The sequence below is a fragment of the Maylandia zebra genome, linkage group LG8 (genome assembly GCF_041146795.1).
Source record: "Maylandia zebra isolate NMK-2024a linkage group LG8, Mzebra_GT3a, whole genome shotgun sequence".
In the NCBI taxonomy this organism is placed as follows: domain Eukaryota; kingdom Metazoa; phylum Chordata; class Actinopteri; order Cichliformes; family Cichlidae; genus Maylandia; species Maylandia zebra.
The window spans coordinates 1,187,759-1,203,204 of NC_135174.1; the positions used below are offsets into that span (position 1 = coordinate 1,187,759).

Here is a 15,446-nt window from a genome sequence, read left to right on the forward strand (position 1 = left end):
TTTTCTACATGCAACAAAGGTGGTGATGGGAGGAGGAGAACAAACTTTTTTGTCTGTATTTAATAGCACAATGAAGACCAGACAGCAAAGCAGGGAGGGAGAAATAAAGGGCCTCAGGTCAGAGTTGAACCCGGCCGCAGCATTTACCCCATGACCAGGTGACGTGGTCACCCGCCCGACCCTTACGCACAGCAGTATTTCACTTCAGCTGCCAGGAGTGTGGGTCGAGCATGCAGACTGAACTTTAGCTGCATGTTAGAAAGCCGAGTTTATGAATGAAGGCTAGAACAAATGTCCCGGCTGAAGGAGGAGGGGCTGCAGAGGTGTATAAACACAGGTGGTGGGGCAGGGCTAGTGTGCAGGATGACTCAGTGACCTGCACTGACCCCTATGTTGGTGAACATTTTGTTAAAGTTAAATGTTTTCAAGCTGACGAGTAAATTATCCAGCGAGCTAAGTTGAGCGGACCGACGTGCAGTAAGGTTTTCATGCTCTTCACTAACAGCTGATCGCTGAGAATATATCAACAGTAATAATGTCCTGTAATTCCCACGGCTCTGTATGTCACACCTGCGTATGCTTCCCCATCACATTCATCACCTGTTCCTCTGGTGTCTCTGATTGGAGCACGCAGGTGTGTGGAGCAGAGTGAAATCACACACCTAATGCTGTTTTATTCAACCTGGATCTTGGAAGTTTTGATCAACAAAGGTGTCAAACATGATCTAACTCTTTGTCCCCTTCAACATTACATGTTGTTTTTTGAAGTAACAGGTTCAGTGATCTTACAAGGCTGTGGTAACGTGTCGCTGATAAAACACTGAGTCATTTTCAAATTATTCACTTTAGTTCAATTCAGCTTTATTGTTTTACAGTGCCAACAACAGCAGTCAGCTCTACAATATTACAGAGAACATTCCCCAAATCAAAAATCCTGCGTGTGCGCTGCAGCTGTGGGTGGAAGGACCCACGTTAGCCTTTAACAGGAGGCGGCGTGTGGGGTGGTCAGCGGGACGAGGGAGGAAACAAGACGACAGTGAACCAACTGTAAAGCACTGACTGCTGCTCTAGTAACAAATCAAATGAACACTGAAAGCAAATCAGAAAACGCCCTGTCGTTAAAAGTGTCTGTATTATGGGATGGATACACCCTTAACAAAACAAAGAAAATATTACAAAACCAATTTTCCCCTCACGCTGTCGGACGCGCCTCGAGGAACCAGCTCGATCTAAAACATCACAGTCAGCTGTAAAGTGTCGTTTCAGTTTTTATACAACGTCAAAGAGCTTCATGTTTGAACAATCAGCTTATGAACAGGAATAAGAACTGCACGGTCTGGTTCTGGTCGGATGCAAACAAACAGCTGTGTGTTAATCCAGCAGCAGGACATGCTGGAGGATGGAGCTCAGCTGAAACGACCCATGAAGTCCTCACCGGCTCTCATGTTTACCATCAGGACCAATCCCTGCAACTGAAATATAATCTACTAAATATCAGAGTTGAGAAGGTTGTGTTAGCGTGTGGTGAGTGCAGGATGGGGAACTCCATCCTAACGACAAATTTCATTTCCTTAAAAAGGCATCAAGAGAAGCTTTGAAGGTAAAATGAAGGTTTTAGTGTGAAACTTTTATCACAGCACCGTGGGAAGCTGCAGCTTTATACACAGAAGGATGTAGTTTCACATATTTCCAGACAAAGCCATAAATGCTTCTTAATCAATGCCAGTAATATACTGCTTCCTGCTTTTAAGCTTGGGCGAGCCGTAGATGCTGAAATATTGCACCGTTCTTACAAATAAAGCAAACAAATGAAGAAATGTATTTCTATGATCTTACTCCATGGCCACGTTCATACATGTGAAAGTCTCCATCCTGTGTCCTTCACTTATCTTTATCCCAGGTGTGAATTGTTCACAGGACTTAAAAGAAGGACGTGTCTGTGGAAAAGGCTCCGGCCAACCTAAACTCCTCCCTCATCAGGACACAGAAGAGCCGCTGAGGCAGCGCCTTGGAGTACGCTGCTGGTCGCGGCACACAGGTGCGCAACAAGATCTCCCGGCCTGCTGGAGGAGGGAAGTCTGGTACTCTGCTGCTTCCCCCAGTTTGCTTCTTGTCAGATCCCAAGTCCTCATCGACGGGCGCCAGAAGGGCAGCCTAAAAGGGCAAAGGTCAAATGTTAGCAAACAGCAACCGATTCTGAAGAAATGTGCTGTGTGAGGTGGACACGTGGATATTCAGAAGTACTGTAACCCGAGTCTCCCACAGAGACCTGATCCAGACTACAGCTCACAAACACAGCTCCTCTACCAACACCTCACTGCAGCTGCACGCTGCTGATCCTGTCTGTGATTAGAAATGATTTCAATAAAGTAAAACAGAGGCTCGTTTTCTATGAGCGTAAACAGGGATCTCTGTTTCAGTCTCAGTGTAACAAACATGTTTACTGAATAAGTCTTTCAGTAAACATGTTTTTGTTAATTCAGTAAAATCTGCAAAGATGACTTGTACTGTTGGCAGCAACAAACAGAGACAACAGAGTGTGGGACAGACAGGAAGTCAGGACACGTCTATGTGCTTCACAGTGGGACTAGAACATGAACATTTCTACACACACCACAGGCAACAACTGTGCAAACCTCCACATCACCAAAAACACCCTGCAGGTCCCGTCAGAGCAACAGCAGAGAAAACAGATGAAAGGTCTGTTAGAGAGAAAAACGCTTCGCTGCTTTCTTACCTGTATGACACCAAAAGGGTTTTGTTTTTTTAATAACAAAGGCTTCATGTTTTACAGTTAAAGCTCATGCAAACATGCAGGCTTATTTGTCTGATCAATGCAAAAGTTCAAACATGTCTCTTTCAAGCCTCATTATCAGCTGAGATCATAGTAAAGAACAGACAGGATCCTGATCCATCTGTTCTTTATATAATTACTGTTTTTACTGTAATGTAGAATATCATGGACATAATACACAGACTGCAGCCTAAATACTGCTAAAAACAGCCCTTTTTATCTTTAAGTTTTTACGTATTAACCTTTTATTATAAAAGTGACCTGATCCTCAGCAGGTGTGTATACAGAAATACACCAGGTCATTATTTAAGCAAAGCGAAGCCAAACTGCTCCTGTGTGACAGATGAAGTCCACCTTTAAACAGCATTTAGATGCTGCTAATGAAACTCGATTAGTGGCAGCACTGGTCTGTGGGCTGGGAACACTGGTGACACCAGTACAGCGCGCACTTTTCACAGCGCCACCATGTGGATCAAACTCTATTCTGGGTCAAACCTGATGTTTTACACTGAACAAAAATATAAACGCAACACTTTTGTTTTTGCTCCTGTTTTCCATGAGCTCAACTCAAAGATATGAAACATTTTCTACAAACACAAAAGACCCGACACTCGCAAGCAATGTTCCCTCTAAGCTGCGCGCGTGCACAATTGCGCACTGCTGGCACGTCTCTGCGCACAGAAAATCTGCGTTGTGCACACAAAAACAATTTTTTTTTTAAAAATCACCTGAATTGAAATTAAAATTAAAACTTTAACGATTCTGTTTTGCAGTGTGAGTCAGTGACTGGCTGCTCCTGTATGGGATTAGAACGAGGCCACCTTATCCCATAGTCCAGCCAATGATCCGATTCACATTCGCATACGTGGTTGTCTGGCTATGACAGCGTCCTTATGTGCCGACACCGGTGTTTTAGCAAAGCGGCTGATGTGGAGTGAAGCCACGTTAATGACAACGTGTACAACCATTGGAGATGTGAGCAGGACAGACGGAACAACTGACGGACAAAGTGTGGACTTTATACCAGTTTTTAAATTGTGTTGATCGGCCACGTAAAACCAGAGTTATGATAAAATATCTGCAATGTTTGGTTTTCTTCCTGAATACTGTCGTTGTTTATATTTACTGCAGGAAGAAACGGTAAAAACGGCGTTTTATAAGGAAAACGCTTGAAAGCCTGTGAGCAAAAACAACACCCCCCAGCCTTTCCTATTGGTGGAAAAATGTACCATGTGGACCAATCAAAAATGATATGGCAAGGGCTAGAAACGGGAGGAAGTTTTAGGAGTGACGGCGGTGCTTGGAGATGTGAGAGATTTGCGACGTTTAGCGCAAATCTTATGTAGTTAGTGTGTAGTTAGTGTGTAGTTAGTGTGTAGTTAGTGTGTAGTGTAGTCAATAGTTTTGTTGTGTGTCAGAACAATGAGTCGCCTGCTGAGTGTTACAGGTGTTACAGCAGTGAAACATCTGCTGCTGTCAGGCCTGCAGGTATCAGGCTGTTGTTCTCCTTCATCTCATAGTGGACAGAAATTATTTTTTGGAGTGGCATGTCAAGGTGCTGATTAGACAGCATGAATATTGCACAGGTGTGTCTGAGACTGCCCACAATAAAAGGCCACTCTGAAATATGCCGTACATGTGTAGCACAATGACACACATGTCGCAAAACCAGTCAGGATCCGGTTCAGCTCATGGAAACAAAAGTGTTGTGTTTATATTTGTGTTCAGTGTAACAAATACTGAGACGTGTATTATTGTTGTGTGTTGTTCATCTGAGGACGCTGCAGAGAACCAGATTATTTTTATTATCCTGTTTGTCTGTTATGTGAACCTTTAGAGAGGATGCACCTTACAGTGACTGAGTGTGTTTATCGCACCATGTTAAATGTAACTGTGAGCGACACGAGGCTTACTGCATGGTTACCTCATCAGTGGTGAAGTCAGCCAGCTTGATGCAAGAAACAGGAAGAACAAAAGGATGAAAGAGCAACACACAGATGAAAAACAAAAACAGACTTTCTAACCGACAGAGCTGAAATCTGAACATGTCACCAGCTGCAGGAGGCAACGCTCTGAACCACGTCGTTCCTCCTCCAGATGGAGCTTTCACTGCCTATAGTCTCTTGACATACAATGGTTGGATTCTCCTATGATACTGTATCAGCTGAGCCTCAAATTCTTATGATCTCGAGCTTCTTCAGTCTCAGTGAATCCTTAGTTGGCTCAGATGCATCATCTGGTGTTTGAGTGTAACAAGGTGGCTGTAACACAAAAGGTGTGTATGTGTTTGTGTAAACAGGTGAGTGTGGTTTGTAGTGTCCAACTAAAGCAGCGTGTCTAACCAACCACATCTCCAGGGCTGAATCAGGTGACCACAAGCCATCGCTCCACAGCTGCTGAGGGAGCTACAACCCTCATTCAGCCTTTCACAGACATACGGTACTGTATGAACAATAAACTTTATTCATACACACAAATCTCTTTAGGGTTGTGTCAGCGAGGGAAAACGTGCCACATCAAATACATGGAGCTACAAGCTGTGGTGACCCACTGTCAGTAAGGGAGCTTTATTACACACACACAGCATCACAACAACAGTTACCTCAAGCTGCTTCTATGTTATAAGGCAAAGACCCTGCAGTAACACAGGAAACATTAGGTGACCGTCTGTGAGCGACAGTGGGAACCAAAGCCTCTAACATCCATCGATAGATGAGGGGCAGACGGACTGAATGCAGAGAGGTGTACTAACACATGTTGAGTGAAGAAGAAACACCCAGTGCATCATGGGAAACTTAGACCTATAACTTAGACCTGTGCGCCTTAGCATATGCTACTTCCGGCGCATAGCGCTTAGTTTCCGGTGTTATATTCGCTCCTTGTTCACGGTCGGGTTTTTCAACCAAATGGACGAATCAAGTGGCGATTTACATTTCTCGAGATGTCGAATGTATCTGTAGATGATGTTGATCGACTTGTCGATATTTTCCCCCCGCGCCTCAGAGCAAACGAGAGAAAGGATTCAAATTTTATACTTCTCAGTATCTGTAAACAGCGCTCCCTCGTTTATCGCGGGAGTTACGTTCTAAAAATATCCTGCGATAGGTGAAATCTGCGAAGTAGCCAACTTTATTTTTTACAATTATTATAGATGTTTTAAGGTAAAACCCGTCACTACACACTTTATAGCGCAGCAGCGCCTCTTCTTTCTCAGGAGACTGAAAAGATTCGGCATGAGCCCCCGCATCCTCAGGACCTTCTATCACTGTGCCATTGAGAGCATCCTCACTGGATGCATCACCACCTGGTATGGCAACAGCACCGCCTACAACCGCAAAGCTCTCCAGCGAGTAGTGCGGTGCTGTGAACGGATAATTGGAGGTGAGCTTCCCTCCCTCCAAGACATCTACAGGAAGCGCTGCCTGAGGAAAGCGGGGAGGATCATCAAGGACTCCAGTCACCCCAGCCATAAACTGTTCAGACTGCTTCCATCAGGAAGGAGGTTCTGCAGCATCCGGTCCCGTACCAGCAGACTGAGAGACAGCTTCTTCCACCAGGCCATCAGACTGCTGAACACGTCATAGACACCTCAGCTTCACTACTGGAACTTTAACATTATGCACTCCATACTGTACAGTAATGCCACTGTTTTGCACATGTCTCAACTCTGTATATTTTATTTTATTTATTTTATATATTCTATTCATTGTTTACTCTATTTAATTTGTAAAATATGTGTACACACACACACACACACACACACACACACACACACACACACACACACACACACACACACACACACACACGTAGAAAAATATTTAGTATACACATCCAGAAATGCATATACTATTATATATTACATATATTTATTAGTTTCAGATGTAGCCATTCTTGTATTTTGCTTGTTTACATTATTGTATTTTGCACAACTCTGTTGCTTGTGAAGCTCGCACACAAGAATTTCACTCACATGTGCTGTACCAATGTACCTGCACATGTGATGTGACAATAAAAGTGATTTGATTTGATTTATACACTCAGACAGGCATGAACATTTTCACACGTTTCTCTCTTGTTTAAGCTCTCAAAGTTCAAACCTTCGTAGACAAATAAGTCCAGTATTACAGAAACCAAAGATCAAACCGTGTTTTCAGGTCCAGCACATGAGAACAGAGCAGCTGAGAGATAATTCAACATCAGTGAATCATTAATGAATCAATGAATCAGCGATTCTGTACTGTACAGGAGAGACAGCACGGAGGAGATCAACAATAGTCTGCAGCCAATCAGGACGCAGAACACAAAGCGCTGTGCACAAAAAAAAAAAAAAGCATGCAAACTTGCACAAAAAAAATGTACGAAACAGCGAGGCCGCGTTATAGCGAGGGACCGCGGTAATTTTGAAGGTACGTCACAACATACCCTTCGTAAATACTCATGCATAGAGACCCTTACCACGGTTTGTTGACATGCTGTGTAGGTGTGTACTTGACTAGCAGGGAAACCTTTGACTATTGTTCACCTGTAGTTTGAATGCTGTTTAAATCATAAGAACTGTCACTATACAGAGATGTGCTTCTGATTCTGTAATGCAGTTCTGCTTGTGTTGAGTGATGTAAACCACCAATCGATCTGCACGCTTCAAACCTCAAAACTGATCATTTGATTTTTTATGACACAGCAGTGGTGAGTGTTCCCACCTTCTGCTCTTTGTAACTTAACGCGATCTTTCTGTTTTCATATTTTGGACATGATTTTGGAGTCCATCTTTGCAGCAGCAATTGACCGCAAAGTAAAGCTACCGGAAATGTACAACCCTGCATCCGATCTTAAAACAGGAAGTTAGCATTTTCTCGTGCACAGGGTCTATTGCAGACTAATTAAGGTTCCTGATCCAACTTTATCAAAGAGGAAAGTTTTGTCTGTCTCCTGAATCCAAACTGGAAGCTGGTTCCACAGAAGAGGGGCCTGAAAACTGAAGGCTCTGCCTCCCATTCTACTTTTAAATACTCTAGGAACAACAAGTAGGCCTGCAGAGCGAGAGCGAAGTGCTCTAATAGGCTGATATGGTACTACAAGGTCATTAAGATAAGATGGGGCCTGATTATTTAAGACCTTGAAGGAGCAGGATTTTGGATTCATGTTCCAGTTGATGCATCAGAGTCAATCTGGGATCCAGTGTGGCGCACATGGACACGTTTAAGGCTTAAAGAACAAACCGATGATTCGATTAGATACTCGGCTCCATCTCTGGAGTCACGGCCACCAAAGCTTTGTTTCTGCTAACACTGTAAACATATACAAATGCACATTAATAGTTGTTACAGCAGAAAGAGAAAAAGAAGCGTCAAAGACAGGAAGGAGATCTGCTCCACTGTGGAGAGAGCTGCACAACTTTGTTCCTGCAGAATTGTCACACAGTCAAACTGATAATTCTTCATTTTTCATTGATAGTTAAACAGACTGGTTCTTATAGCTCTGAACGTGCTTCACAGCACAGCAGCAGCAATTGTGTGTTTCAGGAAGAAACAACGTTACAATAGAGCAGACTCTCCTGACACTGACAGACAACACTGCGTCTTTACATCAGTGCTGACCACGTCCTTCCAGTTTCATCTACATGAAGTACATATAAATAAAACAGCGCTGACTTCATGTCTTGTTCTAGGACCGGGACACCGACCTATTCTTGATGCTGATATTGAATAAGTGGTTGACTGGTGTATGTGTGTACCTCTAAAGATGTCTCTATAGATGACAAATACATGACTGTATACATGAAACTGACAGCAAGACGTGGGAAGGACACGGAGGCAGAGTGAGAGTTACCCTCTGAGCACTGATGAAGAGTCTGTGGATTATACTGCCAGCCAGGCCCTGGCCTGCTCCTGTCACTACCACCTCTGGTTCCTCCAGCAGGGAGCTCACAAACCTAGAGACAACACACAATGTGGGAAATGTTACAATATTCCCACAAAACAAAACACTTAAATAAGAACATGTAAAACCTGAAGACACCAAAACTATAAATAAGACCACCAACATGAGCGAGAAAGAAACATCATCATCATCATCGTTTATTTGTATAGCACTTTAAGAACACACCAGGCAGACCAAAGTGCTGAACAACACAGATCAAAACAACAACCAAATTAAAAATACCATAAAATCATTACATACAATAAAATAAATAAGAAGGTGTCAGTTTCCTACAGTTAAAAGCCAGGGAATAAAAATAAGTTTTCAATCTGGACTGAAAGACCTGCACTGATGACGCTTGTCTAATTTGGAGGGGAAGGTTATTCCAGAGCATCGGAGCCGCAATTGAAAAGGCACGGTCTCCTCTGCATTTCAGCCGCGACTTAGGGACCGACAGCAGCAGCTGCTCAGCTGAACGGAGCGAGCGAGGAGGAACATGTGGCTTCAGCAAGTCAGATAAGTACACAGGAGCCAGACCATTTAAAGATTTAAAAACCAATAAAAGGACCTTAAAACGAACCCTAAAATCAATGGGAAGCCAATGCAAGGAAGCCAGAACCGGAGTGATGTGATCGAATCTCCTACTACCGGTTAAAAATCGCGCCGCTGCGTTTTGCACTAACTGCAGGCGTGACAAGGTGAAAGGTGAAACGTGTGAACTGACTGTGATCCTTCAGACGGCGTCTTTGTGAAACGTTAACAGATTCATCGTGACAACCTGTTACTGACAAACTATCTATAGTGACGGTGAAGACAGTTACATGTCACCAACAGCACAAACAAAGCTGTCAGTGAGCGCAGCTCAAACTCTGCGACTCACTTCTTCAGTTCATCAGCAGCCTCTCCGCTGTCGTCCTCAGGAATGGAGAACTTGGCCTTGAGCGAGCGAGCTTGAGTGATGACTGTCTCCATGCTCAGCAGCTGGTTAATGAAATCCTGCACACAGGACAAGAACAACTGTCTGCTCAATCCTGACAGCATGAGACCCCAAGACTGTCACATTTATACACATACAGTGGGGCAAAAAAGTATTTAGTCAGCCACCGATTGTGCAAGTTCCCCCACTTAAAATGATGACAGAGGTCAGTAATTTGCACCAGAGGTACACTTCAACTGTGAGAGACAGAATGTGAAAAAAAAAAAATCCATGAATCCACATGGTAGGATTTGTAAAGAATTTATTCATAAATCAGGGTGGAAAATAAGTATTTGGTCACCTCAAACAAGGAAAATCTCTGGCTCTCACAGACCTGTAACATCTTCTGTAAGAAGCTTTTCTGTCCCCCACTCGTTACCTGTATGAATGGCACCTGTTTGAACCCATCATCTGTATAAAAGACACCTGTCCACAGCCTCAAACAGTCAGACTCCAAACTCCGCCATGGCCAAGACCAAAGAGCTTTCGAAGGACACCAGGAAAAGTATTGTAGACCTGCACCAGACTGGGAAGAGTGAATCTACAATAGGCAAGCAGCTTGGTGTGAAAAAATCAACTGTGGGAGCAATCATCAGAAAATGGAAGACATACAAGACCACTGATAATCTCCCTCGATCTGGGGCTCCACGCAAGATCTCATCCCGTGGGGTCAAAATGATCATGAGAACGGTGAGCAAAGATCCCAGAACCACACGGGGGGACCTGGTGAATGACCTGCAGAGAGCTGGGACCAAAGTAACAAAGGTCACCATCAGTAACACACTACAACGGCAGGGAATCAAATCCCGCAGTGCCAGACGTGTTCCGCTGCTGAAGCCAGTGCATGTCCAGGCCCGTCTGAAGTTTGCCAGAGAGCACATGGATGATACAGCAGAGGATTGGGAGAATGTCATGTGGTCAGATGAAACCAAAGTAGAACTTTTTGGTATAAACTCAACTCGTCGTGTTTGGAGGAAGAAGAATACTGAGTTGCAGCCCAAGAACACCATACCTACTGTGAAGCATGGGGGTGGAAACATCATGCTATGGGGCTGTTTTTCTGCCAAGGGGACAGGACGACTGATCCGTGTTAAGGACAGAATGAATGGGGCCATGTATCGTGAGATTTTGAGCCAAAACCTCCTTCCATCAGTGAGAACTTTGAAGATGAAACGAGGCTGGGTCTTCCAACATGACAATGATCCAAAACACACCGCCCGGGCAACAAAGGAGTGGCTCCGTAAGAAGCATTTGAAAGTCCTGGAGTGGCCTAGCCAGTCTCCAGACCTCAACCCCATAGAAAATCTGTGGCGGGAGTTGAAAGTCCGTGTTGCTCGGCGACAGCCCCAAAACATCACTGCTCTCGAGAAGATCTGCATGGAGGAATGGGCCAAAATACCAGCTACTGTGTGTGCAAACCTGGTAAAGACCTATAGTAAACGTTTGACCTCTGTTATTGCCAACAAAGGTTATGTTACAAAGTATTGAGTTGTATTTTTGTTATTGACCAAATACTTATTTTCCACCCTGATTTACCAATAAATTCTTTACAAATCCTACCATGTGGATTCATGGATTTTTTTTTCACATTCTGTCTCTCACAGTTGAAGTGTACCTCTGGTGCAAATTACTGACCTCTGTCATCATTTTAGGTGGGGGAACTTGCACAATCGGTGGCTGACTAAATACTTTTTTGCCCCACTGTACATGGTTTTTCCTACGTGATACGTTATAGGCTGACTCTCGGGGTGTAAAAGGCGTGTTTGGAGTCACAGTGGATACATGGCATACTTAAATGTACTTTGAGAAAGCCAAGAATACTTTTACACAACAAGACTGTCCAATCAAGCAAAAATAACATGGTGGGGTTTAGCTGTGCAGCTGTACAGTGTTATTCAAAGAAAAGGGGCTGTATGGATACTGAGTGCTAGTGAGAAGAACATTTTTATATGTGAAGAAGTGATGATTGTTCTCAGACTTTAGGACAGTATTAAAGCAGGTGTTTAATGCACCTAACGTGTGATCAAACTCAATAATAACAATCTCAGTCTCTGTTTTCGATCACTGATAAACACATCCGATATCAGCAGAGTATAAAAGCTTTGAGCCCAGGTGGGAACAGCCGAAGGAATTACTTAGGTTTAGAAAAAAGTTAGCCATCACTGAGGAAGCACTGGAGTTTATTACTCCAGCTCCCACTACAATCCCACTGCACCACACCCCTGTTTTCATGGTTCAACCATCAACAGTCATAATAATTATCAGCCAAGTTCTCAGCCATGGTGCACACTGTCCAGTCTACGTACACCTCATGTACAGCACATACTCAACTACAACAAAAACACAGTTAACAATCAATCAATAATGTATTAAAAACAAAACTTTTTTGGGTGAATCTAATGATACTTTCTTTTAAACTGAATCATTTGTGGAAAGTCCGGTCGAGTTTTCACTGACCTCTAACTTCTTGTAGTCCTGGTTGGGGGACTGCAGGAGCTTGCTCGCTTGAACTGTAGCTTGCTGAATGGTTTTTTGCACTGATGGAATATCTTCAGCAGACTCTGAAAGAGAAGAAATGACAGTGTTTCCAGAGTGACAGAAAGCTGTGATTAAAAGAAAGACCTGCCACGTTTGTAACCTCAATTACTGTTAACATGAGAAAAAGCCTAAAATCGAGTAAACCTGCAAACTATTATCTTACTAATACAGATCCTTTTGAAATAGACAAAACCTTCACAACATTTTATAATAATCTTTACAGAGATTAAAACATATCCACAAAGTCTTGATGGATTATTATTGGAGTTAATTAATCCAGCTATTTCAGAGGATCACAGAACACATCTGCAAATAGAAACTAAGCCTTTTGTCCAGGAATATACCCACATGTGCTTTGGCACAAGGAAAAACTCCCTTTAAACAGGAAGAAGCCTTCAGCAGAGCCAGGCTCAGGGAGGGGCGGGGCCATCTGCAATAACCGAGTACAATAACCTCAGTTTGATCTGAATTAAGAAGCAGAAAGTTAGCGGCCATCCAGGTCTTTGTGTCTTTAAGACATTACTGCAGTTTAACTCATTGGTGTGTGTTATCTGGCTTCATGGACAGATAGAGCTGGGTGTCATCAGCATAGCAGTGTAAATGTATGCTATGTCTTCTAATGATGCTGCCTAAGGGAAGCATGTATAATGTAAACAGAATTGGTCCTAGCACTGAACCCTGTGGAACTCCATAATTAACCTCAGTGTGTGAAGAGGACTCTCCATTTACATGAACAAACTGGAGTCTATTAGATAGATATGATCCAAACCTTCACACATTCACGTGTTATCAGCACGGAGCGTCTCTGTCAACCTCTGGAAGTAAAGCTTTTAGTAAGTGTCATAAGATCAAAATACATTTTTTAAAGAAGTGAAACGAGGACATTATTGTTGTGTCCAAGCTATGTTTTGTATTTTGTAGTCCAGACTTAATCAGAATTAATTTGCATACAACCTGGATATGCACCAAAGCATTTCTGACCTGCTGAAACATTCTGGGATATTACAGAATAAATGAAAACTAGCTTTCTGGTTTAATTAGAGAAAAGGTCTGAGTATCACAGCAGGACGTTAGCTGATTGAGGTTTCTCCAAAGTACTAGAAAACTCTCCTCAGTGATGTCCTTACTAGTGTCTCTCATTGGCTGTCTCTAGACTCAGAACTGGTCTTAGCAGTATACCGTCAACTTAGAGACGATCCAGAAACTAAGACCTGTTATAATTATACGTGAACTCTCATTAGCTAAATTAATGGTTGCACCGCAGGTGTCAGGGAACAACAGCAACACGACTGAAAGATCTTTAGCTTCTTCTAAAAACCAATTCAAATTATGCCCTGCTCCAGATGTGACAGTCTGAAGACGAAATCTAGACTTTTCTGTATCCTGGAATAATTATCAATTTATTGTGTGTAGAATAAAATAAAGAGTGGGTTTTATCTGATTTCTGATCATTACTGGAGAAAACTTGACTGAAAGAAATTCATGTTGGGGAAACTTTCCAGGCTCCTTTCACAGTGAGGGTTGGGTAGCTAGAGTAAACAAACTAAATCACATTTACCTGCATTTTAACACCAGGGTCATGTTCTACGCAGCCCTGAAAATATCACGTGTCCATCTCTGATACTTATAAGAGCTCAAAACTGGCCCAAACCCTGATGGAGTCCAAGGGCCTGCAGTGCAGAACACATCTTGAGCCCAAATCAATCAGAATCAGAATCAGAATACTTTATTGATCCCCGGGGGAAATTATTTTTTGTTACAGTGCTCCATTATAAACCAACATTAAGACAAGACAGACAATACACTAACTAAGAATAGTACAATATATACATATATATACATACATACATAAGTCACTCATAAATAAATAGCTGAAAAAGAAAGAAAAAGAAACATGTGCAGTAAATCTTGGGAGGCTCAGGATTTGGGCTTTTTCTGCAGCTCATGGGCTGCATTCACTGAACCGACCACAAACTCATCTGTGCACCAAAGTACACAGTGAGACGTCCTTTACCCTCACATCACTGGACACTTCCAGGTTCTGGGTTCCAGTCACTCTATACCAGTGGTGCCCAAATCTTTTTGCATCACAGCTGTGATACAGAACGGCTGTGTGGGCGGAGCCTGTTTCGCTTCAGTGCCGGAAAAAAGGGGTTGTATTTTGATGTAATGACTGTGTCGATGCAATCAGTCATTACATCACTCAGCTCAGGACTGAGCTGTGTAGACGCCAGCGTGTATCATACAGTGCGTCCACTTGCAGCCCTCCTCGTTTCCCAGTCGTCCCGCCCCCGTCTGCACATCCCCACACAGTCCTCACGTTTCACAGTCAGTGATTGTAAAGAGTTCCTCTGCAGTGGCTCTGCCAGGAGCCTGTCTGCAGAAGTCATTCCTTTGTCACTATCAGTGGCTTTCTCCACCTGCAGAGGAAAGCAGCTACCATGCACCTTATCATTAAGCACTCGATAGGCAACTTTACAGGGGCAGAGCACAGACGCAGTTTTAGCAGAGACACTGTTGAGCACGACAGTTTAGAAGTGTGTGTCTGAAAAAGCCCTCTGACTTGTCTTTGTGCTCTGGATGTTTGGCGTCTTAGCTTGTTAAGCTTTAAACTGTCACAAACTTGCACTTTAAGACAGACACGCTGCGGCCTCTCCTCATCACCCACCGCTGCGCAGGTATGCTTCATCTTATCTTCTTTGGCTTGGAAACATATTTGGTGATGCTTAATCCTCTGCTTTGTGTTTGTGTGCGAGCCCCGTCAAAAGCCTGTGCATTATGCTGGCAGCGTCCAAGATTTCTACTTTTTTATTCATGCAGCTTCTGGTTTTTTTTCTCCATTAACATCTCGGGTTGCATTTCATTTTTTTAGTACTTATTTTAATATCTTTAGTTTTTTGTATTTCGGTCTTACTGTAATTTACCTGCTGTGGGCTCAGAGTTATTTTCCCTGATTTTATTTCATATAAACGTGTTTTTCAACCAAACGGTGAGGACTTACCTTCTTCCTTTAACTTCTGAATAGTTGCATGAAGTATACAGGGCAGGAGGTGACGGGCCAGGTCTGCAGGTTTCTGCATCGCCATGTAGTGCAGAACCTAAAGACAAACCCCCAAAAAGTTTAGTTTGCCTGGCTTCTGTTTTCCTTTTGCTCTTTCAGATCAACAGAATATTTTTGCACAGCCAACAGGCTGCCTCTGAAGAAGACTCCAGATA

At 43.2% G+C, this 15,446-nt stretch overlaps 1 protein-coding gene across 8 annotated transcripts in view; it reads right to left on the reverse strand.

The window, feature by feature from the left end:
* Nucleotides 1-844: 844 nt before the first annotated feature.
* Nucleotides 845-15,446, reverse strand: part of rab3gap1 (RAB3 GTPase activating protein subunit 1) — a 61,850-nt gene continuing 47,248 nt past the window's right edge. For 5 of the 8 annotated variants that reach the window (XM_076887150.1, XM_076887153.1, XM_076887152.1 and 2 more), the window contains 6 exons: nt 15,232-15,328; nt 12,150-12,253; nt 9,597-9,712; nt 8,627-8,729; nt 4,719-4,742; nt 845-2,154 (listed from right to left, as the gene is read on the reverse strand). In XM_076887150.1, coding sequence (XP_076743265.1) covers nt 1,921-2,154; nt 4,719-4,742; nt 8,627-8,729; nt 9,597-9,712; nt 12,150-12,253; nt 15,232-15,328 — 678 coding nt within the window. In that variant the 3' untranslated portion in view covers nt 845-1,920. The other 3 variants (XM_076887154.1, XM_076887157.1, XM_076887156.1) reach the window with 2 other exon arrangements.